Source organism: Tinamus guttatus, unplaced genomic scaffold, assembly GCF_059628265.1.
Source record: "Tinamus guttatus ecotype Peru unplaced genomic scaffold, ASM5962826v1 Tinamus_guttatus_pri_ptg000503l, whole genome shotgun sequence".
Taxonomy (NCBI): Eukaryota; Metazoa; Chordata; class Aves; order Tinamiformes; family Tinamidae; genus Tinamus; species Tinamus guttatus.
In genome coordinates, this window is record NW_028289037.1 from 4885733 (window position 1) to 4907698 (window position 21966).

The window sequence follows — 21966 nt, forward strand, 5'->3', positions numbered from 1 at the left end:
CTCAACAGCAGGAAGAAAGGAATCTTTGACTCCTTTTCTTCAGAAAACCAGGACAGGCAGAATAGCACAAGACCATAAATACAAAGTATACTTGTTCAGTGGATGTGCTGGACAGGCTGCTCTGCCCTTCTCTTGCCAGGCACACAGTGCTTTGCTGGGGTGAAGGAACTCCCCCAAACTACTATTTCTTGGAATTAGAAAACCATATAAGCAGAGAGGAATCATCTTTCTCTCAGAGTTATTTTTCTCAGTTTGCCTGATGAATCATGGATTTTCATCATCTGGATTGCACTCTCAAGCGTTTCTGCAGAAACGCAAGGACTAAAAATACATGCTTCTAATGAGAGCTGAGATCCTGCCACAATCACATGACTCCACAATTAATGGAGTTCTCTTGCTCCTTTCGCTTTGTTTCTTTAGAGCTTGGTTAACTATAATTCTTTGTTTGTGACATGTGGATCATTTCCACAGCAACCAATTGAATTACCCCCCAAATCTTTCTAATAGGGAATAGGCAACAGGAACAGATGAACCCTTAAGAAACAAAAGCTTCTTACTGTTTACATGCAAATGTCCATAGAAACAACTAAATAATAAAGAAAATGTGGAAGATGCATAGAAACACAGGAAATATAACAAAGACACGATAAATGTTTATGTATTTTATAGTGTATATGTTCAGTATTTTTATAACAATATGTCAGATTTGTAATGACCACGATGTCTGTTCAAAGGCAGTAACAGCTAATGCTGTCATATTGAGACTTAATGACTGGCAATGCTTATCTGTTCAGATTCATTTCTGGAAAGGAACCGTTATTTTTGGCAGAGGAAACAGTGAGATGACACCATTCATCATCACAGGAGCTAATGCTACCGGCACCATGTACCATGGATCCCACAGCCACGGAAACTGAGAAGCAGGATTTCTATTTTGGACATTATAGGAACTCTGCAGATTTGTTTCTTGCAATAATTTCCAGAAAATGTAAATGAGTAGTTACTTTTTTTCTAAAATAGTTATTCATAATTATCTTCCATTGCCACAAAGGCATTCAGGAGACTACCTATACTAAGAATTATAGTTCTCTCTGTATCTCTAAGAATGAACATCATCCCTGTTACTGTTGACATGGTAGAGCTCTGACCATCTTCATCTTCACCAGGTACCTAAACAGACAGTATGACCTCCAGCAACAGTGAAAATGCTTAGTAGCATAACTTACAAAATCAATAAGATTATCTTAAAAATAATGGTCCAATATTGTCCAGTGTGAGCACAGGCAATTCAATACGTGATTGTTCGTATTGACCTCTTTTATCTTACTTCTCAGGGAGACTGGGTAACAACTGCTACCTTCTCCATGTGTTGTGATTGCCTTCTGTCTCTTCTTTCATGGATGAAGATGTTTGCCCAGCATTATGGGCAAGAAAATTAATGCATGTTTTAGTTAGGCCACTAAGTGCTTTTGATGGAGAAACAGCATCCTATTTATTATCCAGCAAGTGTAGCCAGAGCTTCACTGTGCTCAAATAATGGGTGTATGATGATCAAAATGTTATAGAAAAGGCCATTATTTCTGGAGCCTGGCACTGATACAACATGGTTCTCTGTAAGAGGGCATGTACATTTTGACTCCTATAACATTTTCCCCATTAGGAAACCTAAATACATACAGAACTTTGATATTGTTTCACACAAACGTTCCTAAAGTGGACAAATAATGTGTGTTAGCATTGAAACAACTGAGCCCATTTGCTCCTAATTATTTTTGCTATTCCCGAAGGAACTTTCAAGGTTGTGACCACCATATACTTGACTCTACCATTCAACCATTCAGAAATCAGAAACAATCCTTTAAGATAGAAATAGAAGCTGAAAACACTTGCTACTTTGTTGAATTGATCTGCTCTGGACCATTTGCCAACAAACATCTTTAAAAATTCTAAATAAGAGTTCTGAATGAACATCCATAACTCTTTGTGCTAAATGAACGGTCAGTCTCTTTCCTTTATGATACATGATCTCTTACTAGCAGTTTTCATCCAACAGCAGACAGCAGCAGTAGTCTTGCATGTTGGTGACTATGACCCCCTTCCACCAGAACCCTTAAACCAGTCATATTTTCCCAAAAGCATTGCTCATTTCATGGCACTGCAAGATATAGGGCTATTTATCAACAGCAAAGACTATATCAAAATTCTTCAATGCATACAAGCACATATATATTCAGTATTTTCCTTCTTACAGCATGTGTTTCTCAGCTTTTTTTCCTTGGAAAATGCTTAGCTTATCAGGTCTATCTTACAGTCTCTTCAAGAGCTAAGAATGACTTCCAAATGACAGCAGTGAAAGAAATCTATTGATCCTTCTGCACATGACACCAGTACTCAGCTGCCTACCCACGCCAGCTTTTTCATCTGCAAAACCATCTCCAGAGGCCAAGTCCCAATTATAAGGAGATAGGCTAAAAATAAATTCACAGCTTTGATAACTTCTGTATTTCAGTTTAACTTGAGTCATAAAATTGGATCTAATACCCTCATTAGTGCACACTGCATATAATCACCTTCCTTTGGACCAAGTTCAACTTGATCAGCTATTTATGAACAGACCTGACTACAGACTGAATCTATCAGATGTCGAATTTCTCTCCATTTTCTCTTACTTAGAACAGTATAAGAATTTTGACCAGGGATTTAAATTCACAGCATTTAGGAAAAAGATTGCATTAATTTACAATATTGTATCAGTCACCATAGTCTAGCTCTCAGAAGTAACCTGAGTGTCCCACCAAACCCTGGTGTGGGATTCTGATATATTTTAGTCAGAATTTTAGTGCCCAGACATAGACTCACAGGCCTTCCAGACTCCACAGAGAAGCCCTATAAGCCCACCTTACACTTTTAGTTCTATCCCCCAAGGGCCTTGCAAGGAAGAGGGGATCCCTCACAAGACGCGATATGCTTCTCTGGTGAGCTCTGGAAGCTTTGGGATATATGGTAGGCAGTGCTGGCAGTCTCCATCTTTGAGACAGTTTGACAGGCTCTGACAAAACTTTACAAGAACTTTGTTTCCTCTATTTTTACCAACATCAGCAGAAACTCCAATACTCCTACAATCCAAGATTCAGGGTAAAATTGTTCTCAGTAATCACCAGCAACTGTATCTTTCCACTTTCCAAGCAGCCCAATATAGCTGCTTTTAGCTCTCTGTAATCCTTGGGAAGGCCAAACCCTCATTACAATTTGCACAAATGTAATGTGATATTAGAGGCCTTGTAGTGTGGTATTAGAAGCCTGTGACCCTCCTCTTAGAAGGAGGAAGAAGGTTATGATCATGGCTTTAAGGGCTGCTGGTGGCCAGCTGCCACATGTGCAGAGACCCCCACAGGTTATCATTGTAAGAGAAAATCCGTTCCATCTGTGAGAGCCACAGAATCAAATGCTACAAGAGTCTCTGGCAACTTATTTTGGGGGCACAAACTTCTGTTATCCCTCCTGTTTCTCATCAGAAATATTCTTCACAAGTTCCTCTTTCCTGTTTCCCTAAAAAAATAGTTACACTGACTAGTTCTTGCAGCAGCTATTGATGCTACATCAAGAGATGCTGTAGCAGCTGCTGCTGTTCCTGTTCGCACGGCCATTTCAGTAGCGCTCTAACATCTATTTCCATCTTCAGGCTATGATAGATCGGCCAAGTTCTCCTGCACTAGCTTGGGAAAAAAAAAACTCATTGTCAGAAGTTTTACAAAAAATCTTTTTCAAGCTTTTTCCTCAGGGCACAATTTGTTGAAAAACTGAAAAGGACAACACAAAACAAAGCAATTTCCTCAGAGCATACATGCTGCCAGAACTCAAGGGCCTTTTCCTCTGCCTCTCTCCACCTATTAAAGACAGGGCAGACTCTCCTTCTTTCTTTTAAATCTTAGCTGAATCATGAAACAGTCTTGCTTTAACTCTTTTTAACTCATTCAATATTTTCTCACTTAATTTTGGAGCAAGATCTTCCATACTTCCCTCACTTAAAATTTTGAATTGTAACAGCTATTTAATAAATGATACAAGAATACTCTACAAAATGATCAAACTTACCCTATGGATATTAATAAAATCACATTCAAGTACTTACATTGCTTCTCTCTAACATCCTTACAGTTCAAGCTGCTGCTAGGATAAGGCACACACAGGACTTACTTACAGATTTCTCAGGGCAGAGACCATTTCTTCTTGCATAATATCAGGTATCTGTGCAGTTCTTTATTACCCTACTTTAAGGAATATTTTAAGAAAAAAAAAGTATGCATTCTTCATTCTTTCTTCTTTCCCACAGTCAGCATTGACAATGAGATCTAAAGGAAAAAATATGAATTTATCTGCTCTTAGGAAAAAAGGTGCATGTATTTCCCCTCAAATCTGTATGTTTTAGTGTGGGTTACATACTCAGAATGAGCACCCCAGTTATCTCAGTTATATCTCAGTGATCTTATATCTTAAAGACCTAATGCACAAAATTTTCTATTATTCCCTTCTCAGAAAAAAAAAAAAGGAGATTTTTAATTTGACTGAGGACACACAGGAATAGTCATTGCAAATAACTACTCTTCTAAAGCACACACACACAAAATAACTACAAAGAGTCAAGCATGAGTTAATATGCTCTTTGTATTTCTAGGGATATAATTTTCTTGTTTTTAAACCAACACCTTAATTATTCCACAAAAATTCCTTTAAAGCCTCAAATTATTTAAGCATGGTGTCATGCAGATGAAAAAATTTCTGAAAACTTAAATATTAAGTAGCCTCAAATTGAGCTGAAAAATATTTCATTAAAATGAAATTATAAATATGGACTTTTAATGCAATATTATATTTATACCATTTTAATTATAATCACAGAGAATCAGAACTTTCTACAAAAGTATTAAATTACTGGAAGATGCTCACTGTTAAGTGATAAGTGTCACTCTGAGGAATATGTTTTGTGATTAGGAACAAGTTGTAGAAAACCCAAAGGAGATTTGTATCTCCATTGCCCTTTAGTTTATTGAAACTGGAAAAAGGTATTATGTGTTTCAGAAATTATACTGTAAATTCAGACAATATAATATTATTTTTTTACCAGTCAAAAAATTGAATAATACTATAAATACCTGTTACTATAAATACTATAAATATGTGACAAATAGGACAGCTAAACAAGATGCGGTAGGGACTTCTCAAACGGATGCAAAGCAGAGTGTCAGCATGTAGAGCTAGCCTGGTTTATTTAACTATGCTTGCAAGAACAGACACACTGTTATCAAACTCACAGAATTTGAGTTAAAAGTAGAACTATGCAGAACTGTAACAAAGTCTGTTTTAGTTAGAAAGTAGAAACCCTGTCCAAGTGTTAGAATCCAAGTGAGTCATAGAGTTTAACAGAACTTTATTGTGTAAGATTCATGCACCTATTTTGGTAACTGGAGGGAATTTGAGTCGAATTCAGACCTCCAAGTCCAGGACAGCTTAATCTATAATGTCCTCATCCTATTAGCAGTTCAGCACCTACAGCCTAAGCTCTGGAAGTACTTTAAACTTACTATCGGTGCAGCCTGTATCTCAGTACAATCTGAAAATTACTTACCTGACTAAAGCCAACTGATGCACAAGGGAAACCAAAGGACAAGTCATCTAGGTTTCTCTGAAGCTCTTACTACAGTCTACAGATAAGATGGAGGAACTTAAATTTTGCCTTTGAACCAGAGAGATCCATTCCTTCCCTATTCTTACGAAACTTAATACTTGCAGATGTGGCTGATTACAGCACCAAGTATGATAGCAACAGTCATCTTCATAAAATCAGTGAATGTGAGATGGGCTTGCCCTCTGGTAGTGGCTAGGTTGAAGGCTGGGTTCAAACAGAAGCTTGGGCTTGAAGTACTCAAATGCAAATCCTTCACTTCCTACAGGTGGGCCCTGTCTCACAACAGGATAGTCTGGGTTACCACATCTCACAAGGTGAAGCAAAGCTATGGTTATTAGACCAGTAAGATGGTATGTGTGTGTGTGTGCGCCTGTGTGTGCCTGTGTGTGTTTGTAAGGGGGTGCCACACAAGCGAAAGAGAATCGCCCTCGGTATCTGGCCAGGTTGAAAGGATTCAGTACAAGGCGGGGAACTCCGCAGCGATGTTTTCTGACCGCCAAGCTGCTATGGCAAGCAAAACCATTTTAAAGAGAATACTTTCTAGATATATAAACACATATAATGCAGAACACTAGTTTCTCTCCTGAAAGTGAGAAATTTTTCCTAACCAAACATACTTAGGTTCCAAAGAGAAGCAGAAATTGAAATACACCCTGTGCCTAAAGCATCCTACTGGTTAGCTCAAGACATCTCCACACATGCCATCTCTGTTACACGTCTCTGCTTAGTATCATCAACAATAGCAGATGTTCTGAATAACCATTATGTTTCTTTATGTTATTTTAAGTTCGTATAATAATCTTACAAAAACAATTCCAGAACAAACTTTTGTTTGTTGTACAAAAATCATTCTGATTCCAGCGATCATATTGAGTAGATGACTAAGGATATGATGCAAAGTCACTAGCACCCCAGGAAAACAGGTTTTAGGGGAATTCTAGCCTTTGAATCAGGTCCAAAATAAACAAAACAAATGGGAATAAAATAGGAAGTATGACTACTATATGTTTTTAATTCAAAAACTGCATCTGTTAAAAAAAAAATCCAAAGTTAAAATCAAGTTGTCATTTAGGTAGGATTTATCAAGTACAGTATGCATACATCAACTTACAGGCAGATGAAAGGCAGAAGAAATGATAGTCACCAGTAAAAAGCAGGTAGGTGGAAAATGAATCACTTTATCAAAGTTTCCCTAATGCATTCCAGAACACTGATGAAACCAAGCTCCTTCACATAGTTAGCAATCAGGACCTTCCATGCCAGCCACAAGGCCGAGCTGGGGGTCATAACTGACAGTTGTTGATAGGCATTTGTCACAAAATCAAACATCCCTTGAGTGTTACCTTCTACAGCCCAGAAAGTTTCTCCTTTCTGTGGGAGTTAAAGAGTCTCCGAGACCCATCAGAGGCTCTCAGATATCCTGTTTCCTAGAACAGAAATTTCTCCTGGTCTTTTCATTCCTTTTAATACTGTTGCAGAATATTAATGCTATAATGTAAAATGCCACTGCAAAAAGCCCACCACAATTTTGTTTCACCATCTGCAACAAGAAATAGCCATTACTGACAAGGGAGCACAATGGACGGCTGATACTCTGCATACAGAGGCGTATCACAGTCCTGGGTGCAGGACTGTACCACGAGAGAAGATCCAGTGGTGTGTCAAGTCATGTCGTGGAGAAGAACATGCTTTTTAGCTTTCTTGTTTTGTTTTGTTGTTTGCTTTTTAGCAAACATAGTCAGGCCAGCCACAGTTTCCTAGGATCTTGCAATGTCCAGCAAGGAATGTAGAGTATCAAACAAATTATATACTCAAACTGTATAAAATTCCATGTAATTACTATAGAGTAATGAATAGAGGCATTACTCTCATAATATTTCATATCTCTGCATGTTAGATAAAATGTAACGCATTCTAAAATGTTGGATCCAATTAAAAATATAATATTTTTAACAAAAGTTTATACATCACACATTTAAAGTAAGGTCCATATCTGGGTTATATGCCCTTGGAATATTAAGCCTTATAAACCATTAATGATTTTTTTTTTCTAATTGCCTCAGAATTTCAAATGCTGATACAAAGAAACATCACATTTCACATCCTGGTGCAACTAATATCCTTTTACACACAAGCAGCAAAGAGTTAAATAAACACAATGTGGAGACATTATGTCTTTCCTTTATATATACACACAAACCTGATTTTTTTCCTTTATATACCCACACAAATCTGAACATAAGCAAATCCAACCAATTTCACAAAATGCTTTATACTAATATGAATATTTATTCTGTTAAAGGAATAGTTCTGACTTATGGTCTGTGCAAGTATGTTGGAGGAAGAAATGAGAGTAGAAAAAGGAAGAACATAACAAAAGCCTTTTTCATAAAGCCGTAGACATACTTTTGCTAATGGTACACTGAAGACTTAGATTAGAACAATATATAGAAAAAACATAACATAACTGTTACAGCTCTATATTAGAAGTCATCAATCTTTGATATCGAAAAAATTAACAAAGAACCATTTTGAAACCTCTTCAAAGGCAGAAGTAAATACGCTCTCTAAAGCTGCTAAATCTTTTACTATACAAAACTTATTCATGTCAAACTTATGAAGAGTAAAATTTTCCATTGACATGTTCTGTGAAGGCAAGGAAATAGCAAAGAAATATCCCTTTCACACTTTATGAAAGCCCACAAAATCGCATCTGATTTCCCTGCATTTAATATTTTCATATGTTAGACAGAAAAAAGACAAATGCCAAAAAAAATGTGGACACGTTCATTTCATAGACTCAGGACAGATCTTTAAGAAACAGAACATAACCGATTAATTATTCAACAGGTCTTATATTCCACTATTAAAGGGAAATGAAATAGCTCCCTGCTTGGTTGTATTATTGAGATTTAAAGCAATATAGGGAAAAAAAAATCATCCCTGTAGAGAGAAGATCGTAATATAGATTCAAGGAGAATGCTTTCTTAATACATAGTGTATTTTCAACCACAGAACAGTTTTATAAACTTGTAAAAACTCAAATATATCCTTTCCAGAAAGCATCAGATAAATATTTTTAGTTGACCATTTGTTTTTCTCAATGATATTGCAGAATATTAAGTAAAACTCATAGTTAATTTGATATAATGAAAAATGTATGAAACACAATAATACCTTCCACTGGAATACGATTAAAATTAATTTCAATCACCATTTCATGATTATTCTGTTAGATGACTCTATTGAAATACAAAAAAATGTGCATGTATTGAGATTTCATAGGCAAAACAAAAAAGCAGAGCCATTTTCTGCATTTTACCTTAGCTTTACTAACAAGTCATTCACAAGATTTTCTCTGATGTTTTTTAAAAATACATTTTCAAACAGGAAAAGTTCACAAATGTTCATGCACTATACTAGCTCAACTCCTATCCAGCTTTATAAAATGTCTCCTAAATCTAACTTCCTATCTGTCCTCTAAGCATGCAATTCTATTCTGTTTATTCAGGCAAGTTAAAGGAAGGTTTGCCTGAGCAATAACTAAAGAACTGGATCTTCAGCTTGCCTTTTGAATAGGGAGATTTTTATTTCCTGGTCTTCCACCTGAGAACAACTCCTTCAGATTCTGCAGCTAGATATGTTTCTTCTGGAATTGTTTCCAGCAGGACTGAAACTGTTTTTTTTTTAATGATAATCCCCTCCTGCCCGCTCTGAAATAAGGCCTATAAAGTGTTATAGTGAATTTAAGAAAGTACAGCAAAAAAGCCTTATGCTTTCCAAATAATCATATTCTACTAATCCACAGCCAGTCTAAGCTGTATAGTGAATAATTACTGATCAGGGAAGAAAAATCTTAGCAGACATTTAGCAATGAATAATATGAGTAATAATATGCAATGTATAATAACAGTAATATATAAAGTTAAATATCTTATAGCTCCACTTTCACCTTTTAAAACACAGTTCAAAATGTTCTTGACTATGAATTAGCAGTGAAATCACATATTTCGCACAGTAAGTACTTACATTCCGCATATTTCTGAAGCTGAGAGAATTCTCCAGGACTAAGGTTAACCCACTTCTCCTGGTTCGTCATAATGGCAGTAAGGCTCCTCATTAAATATCAGAACAGCATGCCTTCCAACCCGGGGGATATAAATTCCATATGGTTTCGTGGTTTCAGTTCACAGTGCTTGGAGACTTCAGAGATGGCATCGGTCTACATGAAGGAAGCTTTTGATGCTATGAACTGTTCCCAAATTGTTGATTCAGTGATGAGTTACAATGCTGTTAAGAGAAAGACAAATATGAGAAGTATAAATACCGGTTTTACTAATGGAATAATTATAGCTGATAAACATGTTTTTTCTTATATATTATTTTGCTCTGAATTGGTTCATATAATATTTGTTCATAATAAATATTTGGATAAGTATTCACAATATACACTCCAAACTTTATAATTCCAAATATTTCTGTACAGCAATACTAATCAAATATTACCCACTGCTTATGATCAAGATGTATCCGCACAGTCTGAGCAGGTATATTTCTGTCCCAGTAATAACCAGTGTAATAGCAGGCACCATCAACATGTAGACTTAGTTGTCTGCTATAAGTAAGTAGCACTAAGTAGACTTAGTTCCTGTGATTTTAGGACTGGATTTAGGCACCAGGGTTTATAATAAATTATGCAATTGTATGGTACTATGTGAGATTGTCAAAAATACTATATCACTTCTATCTGCGCAACTCAAAAATGAAATTAATTATTCTAGTGACATATCATGGGTTGATTTTTATAATCTGTCTGAACACTGTTGAAAAGATCATTGAAAAATAAAATCAAATATAACAGTTGGTACTGCTCAAGAATCCACTCAGGAAGGAAGATTAAATTGTAGGTGTCACTCCAGTTTTATGTAGTTTCGAACTCTGTAGAATAGACATTACAAAGGTAATGCATTACCAGCACTACTCGCTCCACAACAGGTAGTATACTTTTAATTTTAGCAAACTGAAAGTCAGATACCTCATCTGAGATAGTAGTTATTTAGGGTTCTCTCTTTAATCAGCCAAAAGAGACAGATGAACCAGACAGCAATGAATCCCTCTATTTTCAACATAATTTTAAAATGTGGTAAATTGCCTTCTTGTGATATTTATCATTCTTTATTGATTATAGAGGTTGCACAAATGACAGGTTTAGGATTGTAAGGTAATTTTAGATGTAAGAGGAATCTCTTTATGTGTCTGGCAATGGTGTTATTTACAACGGTCACATTATGAAAATAGCAAAGGAGAAATTCAGACAAGAAGCTACCAACAGAGTAATGGAAAAAATGCTAAGAAAGAAGACTAACGTAGCTGGAGGGGAAAGGGAGAGGGAGGGAAAAAAATTACAGGGAAAACAAAAAGACTAAGTAGCTTGGAATAGTAGTAAGTATGTGTAGGACAAGTATATTCATCCAATGATAGTCAACTTCTTTCTTCTGTAACATAAACATTAGAGCATCATTCCTGGACACAGAAAAAAAAAAAGGTGCAAAATAAATGAAGCTAACGACATAAGAGCACTACCTGAGCATAACACTTAACACTTCTAAAGTTAAGAATAAATTGACTGAAACATTTGGAAGAAAGTCCAAATAGCACTTCTGAGAAATCAGAGATACAATTAACACACGTATCTCTGTAAATTAATTTGAGTACGTTATTTTATCTCAACTTCAGTGCCAGTGAATGCTGTTACTGCACCCAACCCTCTCCTGGTGACAGACATTGGCATTAAGAGTTCAAGGAAGGTTGTCTGAGTAACAATACTAGCTGTTCAACTTCCTCCTTGGCTGTTGCCTTGTCTTTATAAAATCTGAAGCAGAGGAGATTCCTGCGCTCTTCATCTTTTCAAGTTAGAATAAAACATAAAGATAAGGTAGAAGAATCATATTTAGAAACACTAATTGAACAAAAACTAATTGGAGCATGTGGATTATGATTAAAAAAGTAACATTAAGGTGGATAATGACGTCTAAGAGTAAGGTACATCATCCCTCAAACATCTGTGAGACAACCTCAGTACCAAAAAAAAAAAAAAAAAAAAACAGATCAATAAATACAAAAGGTAAAAGTGACCAGGCAGAAAGCTTTTATCCTGTCTTGGGAGCCTCATTCCTCTTAGTTACAACAAGAGAAAATTCACTTAGGTCATCAGACACTTTTTGATCAAATTAGAAGTGTTTCATTTTTGACAGTTGATTAGATTATATTGAACACAGTCTTATATTTTCAAATAGATTTCCTCCCTCCCCCCATCTTCTTGACAATTGATTAGGTTTTATTGATAATGATTTTATATTTACATGGTTGATCTAACATATTTAAAAATTTCTACAACAATTTCATTTAGCATTAATTCTTGCATTATTAATTACATTATCCTCATTAGCTGTAGAAGTTAACATTGCTGAATGCTGTACTGTTAGAAATCATGCCAGGTATTTAATTTATTTAATGAAAATATTTATGATTAATAGCCTACCATTTGAATTGTTATCGCTAGCAAGATAATAACTGGTGTGGGATCTGAGCTGATCCATCTATTCATGTGGAATGTCTTGTTCGCAGTACGTGGGCAGTGAAAACAAATATCTTCCTCCCATTTGTCTTTCCCTTCTCCTTCCTTAGAGCTAAAGTCTCACCTCTGAGACAGGGTATACTTTCCCCTTTACTGGACACCCAGGCTGCTGCACAGAGAAGTTTTGGGAGAAAAGGTACATGATCTGATTGAAGACACAAGGGCAATGGAAAAATTTGGCATGGGTTCAGCATTCCATAGGGAAGAAAAATGTAGCCTGTGTGTAAACCCACAGTACTACCATGGAGGATATAAGGCAATGCTATTACCTCGGAAATCTCCAAATGCAAAACTTGCCTTTAATAAAAGACTGGGAGGAAATCTAATAGAACCAATTTACCAAGTTGAACCCTGGAGCAGTAATGTTGAAATGGGCAGTCTTCTGAGAACGAGCCCCTGGTCCTTGGAGAGCTGCAGCCAGGTCCTCTATATCATCTCCACGTACGTGTTGTAGGAACAGGCACAAACACAATGCCGAAAAAAAGGCTCTGCTAAAGGAATCTAATAGAGGTTTCCTTTTTTGTGTGTTCTACTATGTTCTACTTCACAGGAGGTATCTCAGATCCAAAAAAGGAAACACAGCCTTCCTACATCCATTAATTAATAATCATATTTACAGCTTTTATAGAAGCATTTTTTTCATTTTACATAGATGATTGTTATACAGATACTAAGGCAAAACGCCATCAATGCATACTTAAGCTCTATGGTCTTATCTGTTCATGTGTTCAGGTAAATGTTTCATTTCAAGATGTTCAGTATTTCACACAAGTTTCTTAAGTTCCGTAAGTGTTAATTTATATTGTCTTTCTTAGTAGAGTTTAATTTAAATGCATTCTTTTGCATTTTACTGTTCTTCATTTTAGTACTCCTAGGTATGTCATGCAGTGAGTGAACTAAAGCCAAGTACATGAAGAGGAAAGTGGTAACAGGGATAACACAATAACAAATGAAACATAAAATCTTGAACTAAAACATTAATCAAACGTGCTTGCTGGCAAGCAAATAAAGATCAACAGTACTAAACAGATATAAACGGTGCTTTGACCTCTCCATGCAGAGATAAATTACTTTGAAAAACATAGTATAGTATACAGTTAAAATATACAGGATGTCAGGCAAGGAACCACTGAGCCTCTAAGAGTTTGACCTGCCAGGAAATGTGAATTTGTGCAAACATTTTGTTTGTACAAAGCATCTGGTTTGGTAAGATCCACAATCCTCTTTAACCAGAAATGAAGCAGAACTTACAAATAAGATAAATTTGAGACTCTTTGTTAATAAAACATTCCTTTTACTGGAAAAGAAAAAAAAAAATGAAAAAAAGGTCCTCCTTTCTCCCCGACAATAAGAATTCTTAAATTTCCAGTCTCCCTTTTACAATGTGTATACCTTCAGGACCATCAGGACACAGATTTACAAAGTTTTCTGTCAAGATCCCTATGGGGTCACATACCCAAACTAGCAAGTAAAGCTTTGTTTAAAAACTCTAATAATCAAGTTACTTAGCATTCAGCTAACGATGCTAACAAGCTTAGATTTCCAGGAATTCCTTATACCACTGAGATTCCCAGCTACCCTGAGAGAGCCCTAAACCAGGCTGAGGAAAGCAGAAGAGAAAGGAATAGATAATGGATTAAAAAAGCAAAGGCCATATCCTCTCTACAGCAGTCTCATCAAACAAACTATTAGGTAACAGTTCACAAAGCAGGACAAGAAGACAGCAGTCCTCAGTCCTATGGTAACAACTAGTGGCACTGGGTTCAGCTTGAAACTTTGATGCTAGATGATGACCATATCGACTGTAAAGCACATCCAGCCTCTCAAACCATCCAATTCCCTCTGCTTCTTCCTGAACAGGAGAAAGGCTTCTTCAGGAGCACATCGCCACTGCAAAGACTGAAGGCATGAAACTGTTTCTTCATGGGAACGCATACCTTAAGGTTCTTTATTTGCCAATCATTGCAAGAAAGCCTAAACAGCCTAGAAAGTAAGACTGAGGGCAAGGAGTGTAGGTGACCAAGTATCTTCCATGTTATAAGACTGATGCCTTCTGATCAAGGTTTCAAGTACTTTCTTCCCACTTTCTTTGATTTGCTAACTCCAAAAGCTATGTGGGAGTTTACTTAGCTATGTGGGAAACTAAAGCTAATAAGTGATGAATTCATTTAGCCATCCATGGAAAATCCATTCATGCTTTTCTTAGGAAACAACAACAAAAAATAAAATAAAAAAAAATAGAGAAAAATAACTTGAACTATAAGGAGACAAATTTCCTTCCAAGGCGACTATAGCTCTCCACAACAGGACCAATTAGTGATTTTGCCTGAACAATAGAAATAAATAACACGAAATGTTTTATACCTTAGTTGCTATGGAGGCTGAAGCAATTACGGTTTTCAGTAATTTAACTTTTCTGCATAGAATGTACTTAACATTTCTTTCAATTGTGTCCTGCAATTTCACCATGGTTATTGGGGTCTAGTGATTTCAGTGTGGGTGACATGATGGATTTTCCAAAACAGAATTTTTACATGTCAGCTACCACATGTTGACAGACTACAGTATTAGCTCCTGAAATCAGTTCAGGAAGTAGCAGTGTTCCTTTACTGACAACATATAAGTATTTTCCTCTGAACACTCGGTGTCTTTTTCAAATTTAATCTAACAATGAAAAAGTGCATATTTAATGAACACTTGTGGAAGAGGAACTTAACCTTCACATATAAAATACATCATCTTGTGATCATATTTTAAAATCTATACAACATTAGCATGTATGGGATCATATTGAAATATTTCTGCTCTATTTAAGCAGATATATTCAAAATATGCAGTATTTCCTGGGCAATGAATGACAAACTTTGCTATTGAACTTCAGGATATTATCTGTCCTAAAGCTGTTATTATCAAACCAGCTGAATCAAATATATATATTTATAAGTGTACAAGACTATTTGTGAATAAATTCTAGGAAATCATTTCACATCTTTTGAAAAACAGTCTCTCAGCTGTACTTCAAATTCATTTACCTGAATGTTTATTCTGAATGTAATCTTAGTGTCATTCTTTTTCAGTTTGGCAAAAGATGTTTACTGATGTAAATTATCATAACTTTGAAATCTAAACATTGATACAACTTCTAACCTTGTTGAAAATCTCTCCCATGAAATGTAAAGAAACTTCAACACAAATCAAAAGCATGTGTATTTTTTGACTACTTTAAATCTCAAGTGTCCTAGTTTGGGATAGATAAGAATATCCATTAACATTTTAATAAAAAGATTTGGATGGTATTCCTCAGAGAAGCAATAATTCTAATCCTCCTCAAATAATTTATGCGGAGCATATCAGTAAACACTGGGGACATGTAGCACAAAAGCTATTGTGTCAAGTTAAGTATAATACCTGAATCTTTGAGAAAACATTTAATTAATACATTTTTGTGATAGAGAAATATTAGCAATAAACGCTACACACCAATAAAAATTGATCAGAATATACTGAAAAGAAAAGGAAAAATAATAAAAAGAGATATATGTTTAATAAAACCACTTAATATATCTGATTACATTTTAAATACAGGAGTACATTTTCTATCTATACTTTAGTTTGCTCTTAATGTACCTTAATTTCATTACATGAGTATTTTAGAAGAGACTTTACATCTCAGATTTTTCCAACTCTTTCTAGGCTTGTTCTTTCCAGGTAATTACATTAAAATTTACTAAGTTAGAAGAATTACATCTGAATTTCTTTTTTCTTTTCTTTTTTTTCTACTAAAAGAAATACTGAAATAAATGAATTTGGCATAGGATGCTGGACAAGAGAACACAAGGCTGTATATATGCTGACGCATTGTAGGTTAGGTAGCCATCACAGATGGTTTTCTTCTTTCTTTCAATAATATAATTAAATCAAATAAGTTGACATATTTCAGGTTGGGTTTTACTTTGTGCTTATGAGGCAAATAGAGTGATGGCATTAAAAACTCCTGCATTACAATTTTGGGGGAAAAAAAAAAAAGTGAATGTATGAAATTTGATAAGTTACTCTTTTTTAAAAAAAAAAAACATTTTTCATCAATCACTATTTTTCATTAACAAATCTGTCCTGGCACTGTTTGTTCTAGGATTAAATGATTATTTACAAATATACTGAAAAGGAAGGTAGTTAGGAGGATCACACCAAAGATCAAACCCACCAAAACATGGAGTTTAGACAAAAGAATTTCTAGGAAAAGGGTGTTAATATTTGAACATTCGCAAGTTTCAGAAATACACAGTATGTCACCTGAATATGAAGTTCTAAGTACTCCTAAAAGAGGGCTGAATCAGAAGCATGTGACTGGTGTTAATAAATGACACAAAATAATCTCCTACAAATTACTAATGAATTTGATAGATATAACAGTTCTTTTGGAATAGAGCACACGTGGCAAACCACTGGATAAATCATCCTGCCAAAAGAATTAATCAAAACTCTCCACAAATTACACACTACCATGTTTTTATCCACCTAAAATCTTCAAAGTTCAGAACAGAAGAGAATAAACATCTCAGAGGTAAACCCTTCCTTCAAAAGTATGAATTTGTCACCTTCCATAAAAAACAGCTTTGGAAGCATATCCTTCTGAGCGTATTCTACACAGATTCTACACTACTGGCATCGCAAGTATCTGAGTTCGTATCAGCAGAATATTAAGCTTTTTGACTCCTCTTTGCCATGTGTTGTTCCTCTTTTCTTTCTCTTCCCTCTCCTGGGATAAACTATAAATTCAGCATAACAATTAACTTCGCTAGAGTCCTTTTGTTGGTGATAAGCTACATGCTTTTTGTTTAATTGTTTGCTCTAATTAATCTCTCCATACTTAGGTGCTCTAGGGGTGGTTACATTAAAAGAAAGGGGAGCTGAAAAGAGTAATTTACAACTGGTGAAGATTTCTGATGATTCTTAATTTCCTGGGGCAGAAATTCCTGCTTCACAGTCGGAAATAAGCCTTTGAAGAGATATGCTTTAGTCTTGTGAAAAAATATTCCACTGTGCTGGAGGAGAAGATTTGTTAATGGCTGTCCTCATTCCAAAAAGTTTTATGCACTTTTAAAATATACCAGGAACATGGCACTTCAGTTCCATGAAGTTCCACTTCAGTTCAAAGAAGACGTGAGAATATGAAACTGATTTAATCTTCAACAGGAAATCTACACAGAGCATAGAGAACAGGTTAATGGGCAGGTTAATGGATTTTGTGGTAGATGGGCATGCCACATGGTTTTCTACTAGCTGAATGTTTTTTGTCGTCCTTCCATGCCCAGGGAGATAACTTCATGCAGAACCTGATTAAACTATTGCAGTCCTGAGATGTGAATAGCCTGTGCTATGGCACCGTCCACTGACAGAGAGCAGAGTCTTCTGGATGATGGGAAATGGCTTCATATTTAATCTCTGGTATTACTACTTAAAAGTTCAGAGACAGTGAATTATCAAAAAGGATACAATGAAAGGGGGTTAGGCCATTGCCATTGAAAAGTGTATCCTCAGCCAAACTATGTGATAGCAGCAGCATTTCAAAGTACTAAACCTTCTTTACCAGCACAACATCTGTCTTGCTCAAATTTAGTTCCTGGCAGCTGTTAATTTCTGAGGTTTGCAAAGAATCTGTAATCATCATCAGCTGTATATTCGTAGCACTTGAGTTGATGGCATATGCACACCACCTCCAACGACGAGGATCTCAAAGTATCGTATTACATGAGCAAGATAGTTTTACTGAAGCAACATTAGGAGAAAAAGGGTAGAGTAGACACAGCATCCTGCAGGCACCACTCCTCTACTCCCCACACACTTCCAGGCAGTGCTGAAATCCATGAGAGACCTTTTCACAGCTCATGTTACCCACAACTAGTACTTACAGGTAGCTTGTCTCTATCTTTCACCTCTTCTAATAGCACAAATATACCTGTCTCCTATCCCACCTTACATCCTTACCAACTTTCCTTTAGGCAATTGACCCCAAACCATACAGGGGTTTTTTGTAGAACCTCACACGAGAGATTTGGTCAGTGACAAAAGCACATTCTCTAATTAATGGCCCTTCATTTGTTTTTCTCTGGGGAAGACTTACAGATCTAGGCACGACTGTAATACTTTGGCACATCTCTCAGATGGGACAACAACATCTCATTAGCTGTGCTGAATATTTCAGATGAATATAAAATGACACAAAATGCATGACCTCCATCTACTGATACAAGGACATGAACACTACTCATAATATAAATGTTTAGACCTTTACCAAACATTTAAACAGGTTAAGCAGGCTCCAGATTTTTTTTGTAGCTAACAAATGCCACATATTTCTCTGAAATTTTTGGTTACCTAAAACATGAGGAATAAATTACTTCAACAGAAAAGATAATTGTATTGTACTTAAATTGCACTTTTATTCAGACTAATTTTGTGTTCTTTCTCACTGTGTTCAGTTCAAACTATCATCTTATTTCACCAATTTCTTTGTTTCTTCCTCTTTTTGCCATTTAAACTTAAAAAAAAGGAATGCTTTTTCCTATTGTCCCTTGAGATTTTTTAGCCTGAGCTAGCATATATTTTTCTTGCATTTTTTAATATATATTATTTTGTCTGGATAAAGCCTTTGTATTTGGTTCAGTTTTAGTCATTATTCCATTTCCCTTGTCGTTTTCTCACACGTTTTTCTCTGCAGTTCCACCTACTTATCTTGTCTCCTAAAATGTTGCAATTTTAATTTTAATTAATTCTCCTCAAATCTAAGTTTATGCTTTTATGTAGCAGTCCTTGACATTAATAGTATTTCTCTTTTAAGCATGATTACCTAAATATATGAGAAAGGCAGGATTTTTCAGAAAATAATAATATGTTTTAGTAACGCATGAGGCTTTCAGACACACAAGCCTTCCCTCAAATCTGAAAAATAGATGCAGAAAGTTTCAAAATCAATTATCCCACCTCAAGTTATTTATGTTACTTTATCTTATAGTTTGAAAGACAAGAGTAGTTATTACCCTTATTGCGGGTCTGGACTACATGCTAGGGACTACTAGCTGATTTTCCCTGCTTTATATCTAGGTTTTGGGACATCCAGTGTTGACTGAATAGATGATCCTGAAACTATCAGGATCCTCAAAGGATACCTCAAAGGATACAAGGCACATACACATACATATACTTTGTGCAGCAAAATTACTCTCCTAGAGAAAAGGAACAAGGTAGGCAGCCAGCAGACTGCTGGATGCAGTCCTCAGTGTCTCTAAGCAAAAAGCTCTCAGCAAGGCCAGGGACAGCAGTTAGGTGGGTGACACAAGCCGGGACAACACAAGCCACACGTCTGCACATGCAGCCCATCAGGGTATGCCTTCCTTACCCTCCTGCCGACCTCCCCCAAGCCCAGACCCCAGTGATGACCCCTCCGGGGAAAGACAGCAGGAGGGTCTGGGCAGGAGGGCAGCACTGGCTCCAGAACAGGGGCAGAAGACCCCTGATGGCAGCAGCAATCCCACAGCCAAGTGACGGTAGAGGTCACTGCCTCAGCCTTTCCTGCCCCTCAAGGGTCACTGCACTGCCTGCCCTTGGGAACTGGCAAAGACAAATCTCAATTCTACTACCATCGATTTTTCTTTCATACACTACTGATCAACTCAGGAACAGACTATGGAGAAGATTACCCAAGTAAAAGCAAAGGATAAACCTGTGCAAAATGCATGATGTTCTGATACTCTAAAAAGCCATTCGCCTTATGTATGCACTTGTCAGAGAACTTGCTCTACCCCACCCTAGGACAACAGTTTTGTCAACTTGGAAACAATTTCCCTCACTTTTGCTGGGATGCATTGATGCATTTTCTGTTCCCCATCATCCACATAAGGAAATCACGGGATTTAGCCCGAGTTCCAACTTTAGCACTTAAAAGGATATTTTGAAACTTCGAAGAAGCTCAGGTGCTCTTGCATTGTCTCCTATACATCAAACTTTATGATCCTACTACTGCTTTAGTTATCAGTTTCAATAGAATTAAAAAAAAAAAAAAAAGAAGCAGCAGCAAGTTTGAGAGCCCTCTGTTTCAATGAAGTTATTCAAGACTTTCTGCTATAATTCCTTTGTATAGTTCAGGCTATAGAGCAGACTAGACAGAATCAGTAAACACCATAGTGGAATTTCCTTCATTTACCTGTCTTGTACAAAGAGGTCACTAAAGATTTAGATGTTTTATGAAAAGTCTGTATATGAAATATACATATTACAGTGTTTGAATTTAATTGAAGTCTTGCAAGAGGGAAAATATTTTTAGCAAACAGATTTAGGAGGGCTAAAAGACTTATTTTCTATTGTTTCGTCCTGAATGGATCTATAAAAGTTTTCAAATTGAGAGATTTTCAAGTCTTTTGGGTGGTCTATTGTTATCAGTAGGCACAGGGTTTACACGCGTAACTCTTTTTTCTAGGACCACCCATATAGAACTAATTTCTGTGGATGGAAGAATTCTTGAATTTAAAAATTAAAATTATCCTAATAGAACTGGTTGTTTTGTTCATTAAATGATATACAATTTATAAAAGAGGCATTCTTTTTCACTTGTTATATACTAAATCATGCAAAACTCAATTCTTCTGAAAAAGTTCATTCCTCTTATCTTTGTATCAGATGAATATCAAAGCTATGTAATCCATAAGTTATTCAGTTTACTAATGCCCCTCTATTTTGGCATAACTTGCTGGAATAAAAAGAAAAGAAAAAGGCAAGAACAATTTTCTTCTCTTTGCCATTCAAACAAAATATCAAAGATCACCTAAAACTTAGTAAAATTCCATGTTCAAAAGGATAAAGTGCATTTAAGATAAACTTGTTTTACAAATTCCAATAGATATTCACAGGTACATTTTTGTTGTGCCTGACTGCCTTTTATAAAGAATTCTCTTCTTTATGCCGATATTTGCAATAAACAAAGAGAGAGCTAAACCCCCCCTCTAATCTTTTATCATTTGAAGTATGCCTAGCAATAAGCATTGTTCTATCTGTTGCTAAAAATCAAAGGAGAACTACTAAGCACACAAAAAGGGAAGAAATAAAAAGAGAGAAAAAAGCATATCCTGAATCCAGAGATATCCACCCATAGCAGGTCATATACCTTCAACCAAATCTGTGCTTCAAAGTGATAACGGAGCACCAGGCAGAAAACAGGCAGCAGCCAGATTAGCAGTCAGGTAGCCTGGGCACTGGCCATTCCTATGTGGTAACTTGGTGTCCCAGACCAGGAAAGCTACACCCTGATGTCAAGCACTGCCTAATTTTCCCTAATTTTTTCTAATTTTCCCTAAGTTGGTTTATATATCCCATTTTGAAGAAACGAAGTGGAGATCTGGAGTTCCTAAAAATGAATATTTAAGACCTTTTGCTGAATTTTTAGAAGTGACCAAGAACTCTGGCATAATTACTGTAAGTTCACTACACATACTGAAAAAATTGTTCGCAAATAACTTGCTCACTATCACACACATCACAAGAAATGCGTGGAAAACACAAGAACTGAGCTGAGATCTGTAACTGTATTTAAACACATGAACAGTGTTAATTTATGTAAGGAAATAAACCAGTTTCACTTCTTAACAGC

At 36.0% G+C, this 21966-nt stretch overlaps 1 protein-coding gene across 5 annotated transcripts in view; it reads right to left on the bottom strand.

Moving 5' to 3' along the window:
• DGKB (diacylglycerol kinase beta) overlaps window positions 1-21966 on the bottom strand; it is a 326104-nt gene that overhangs the window by 287413 nt on the left and 16725 nt on the right. For all 5 annotated transcript variants that reach the window (XM_088533501.1, XM_088533498.1, XM_088533500.1 and 2 more), the window contains exon 2: window positions 9716-9976. In XM_088533501.1, the coding sequence (XP_088389627.1) occupies window positions 9716-9806 (91 nt within the window). In that variant the 5' untranslated portion in view covers window positions 9807-9976. The remainder of the gene's footprint in view (window positions 1-9715; window positions 9977-21966) is intronic.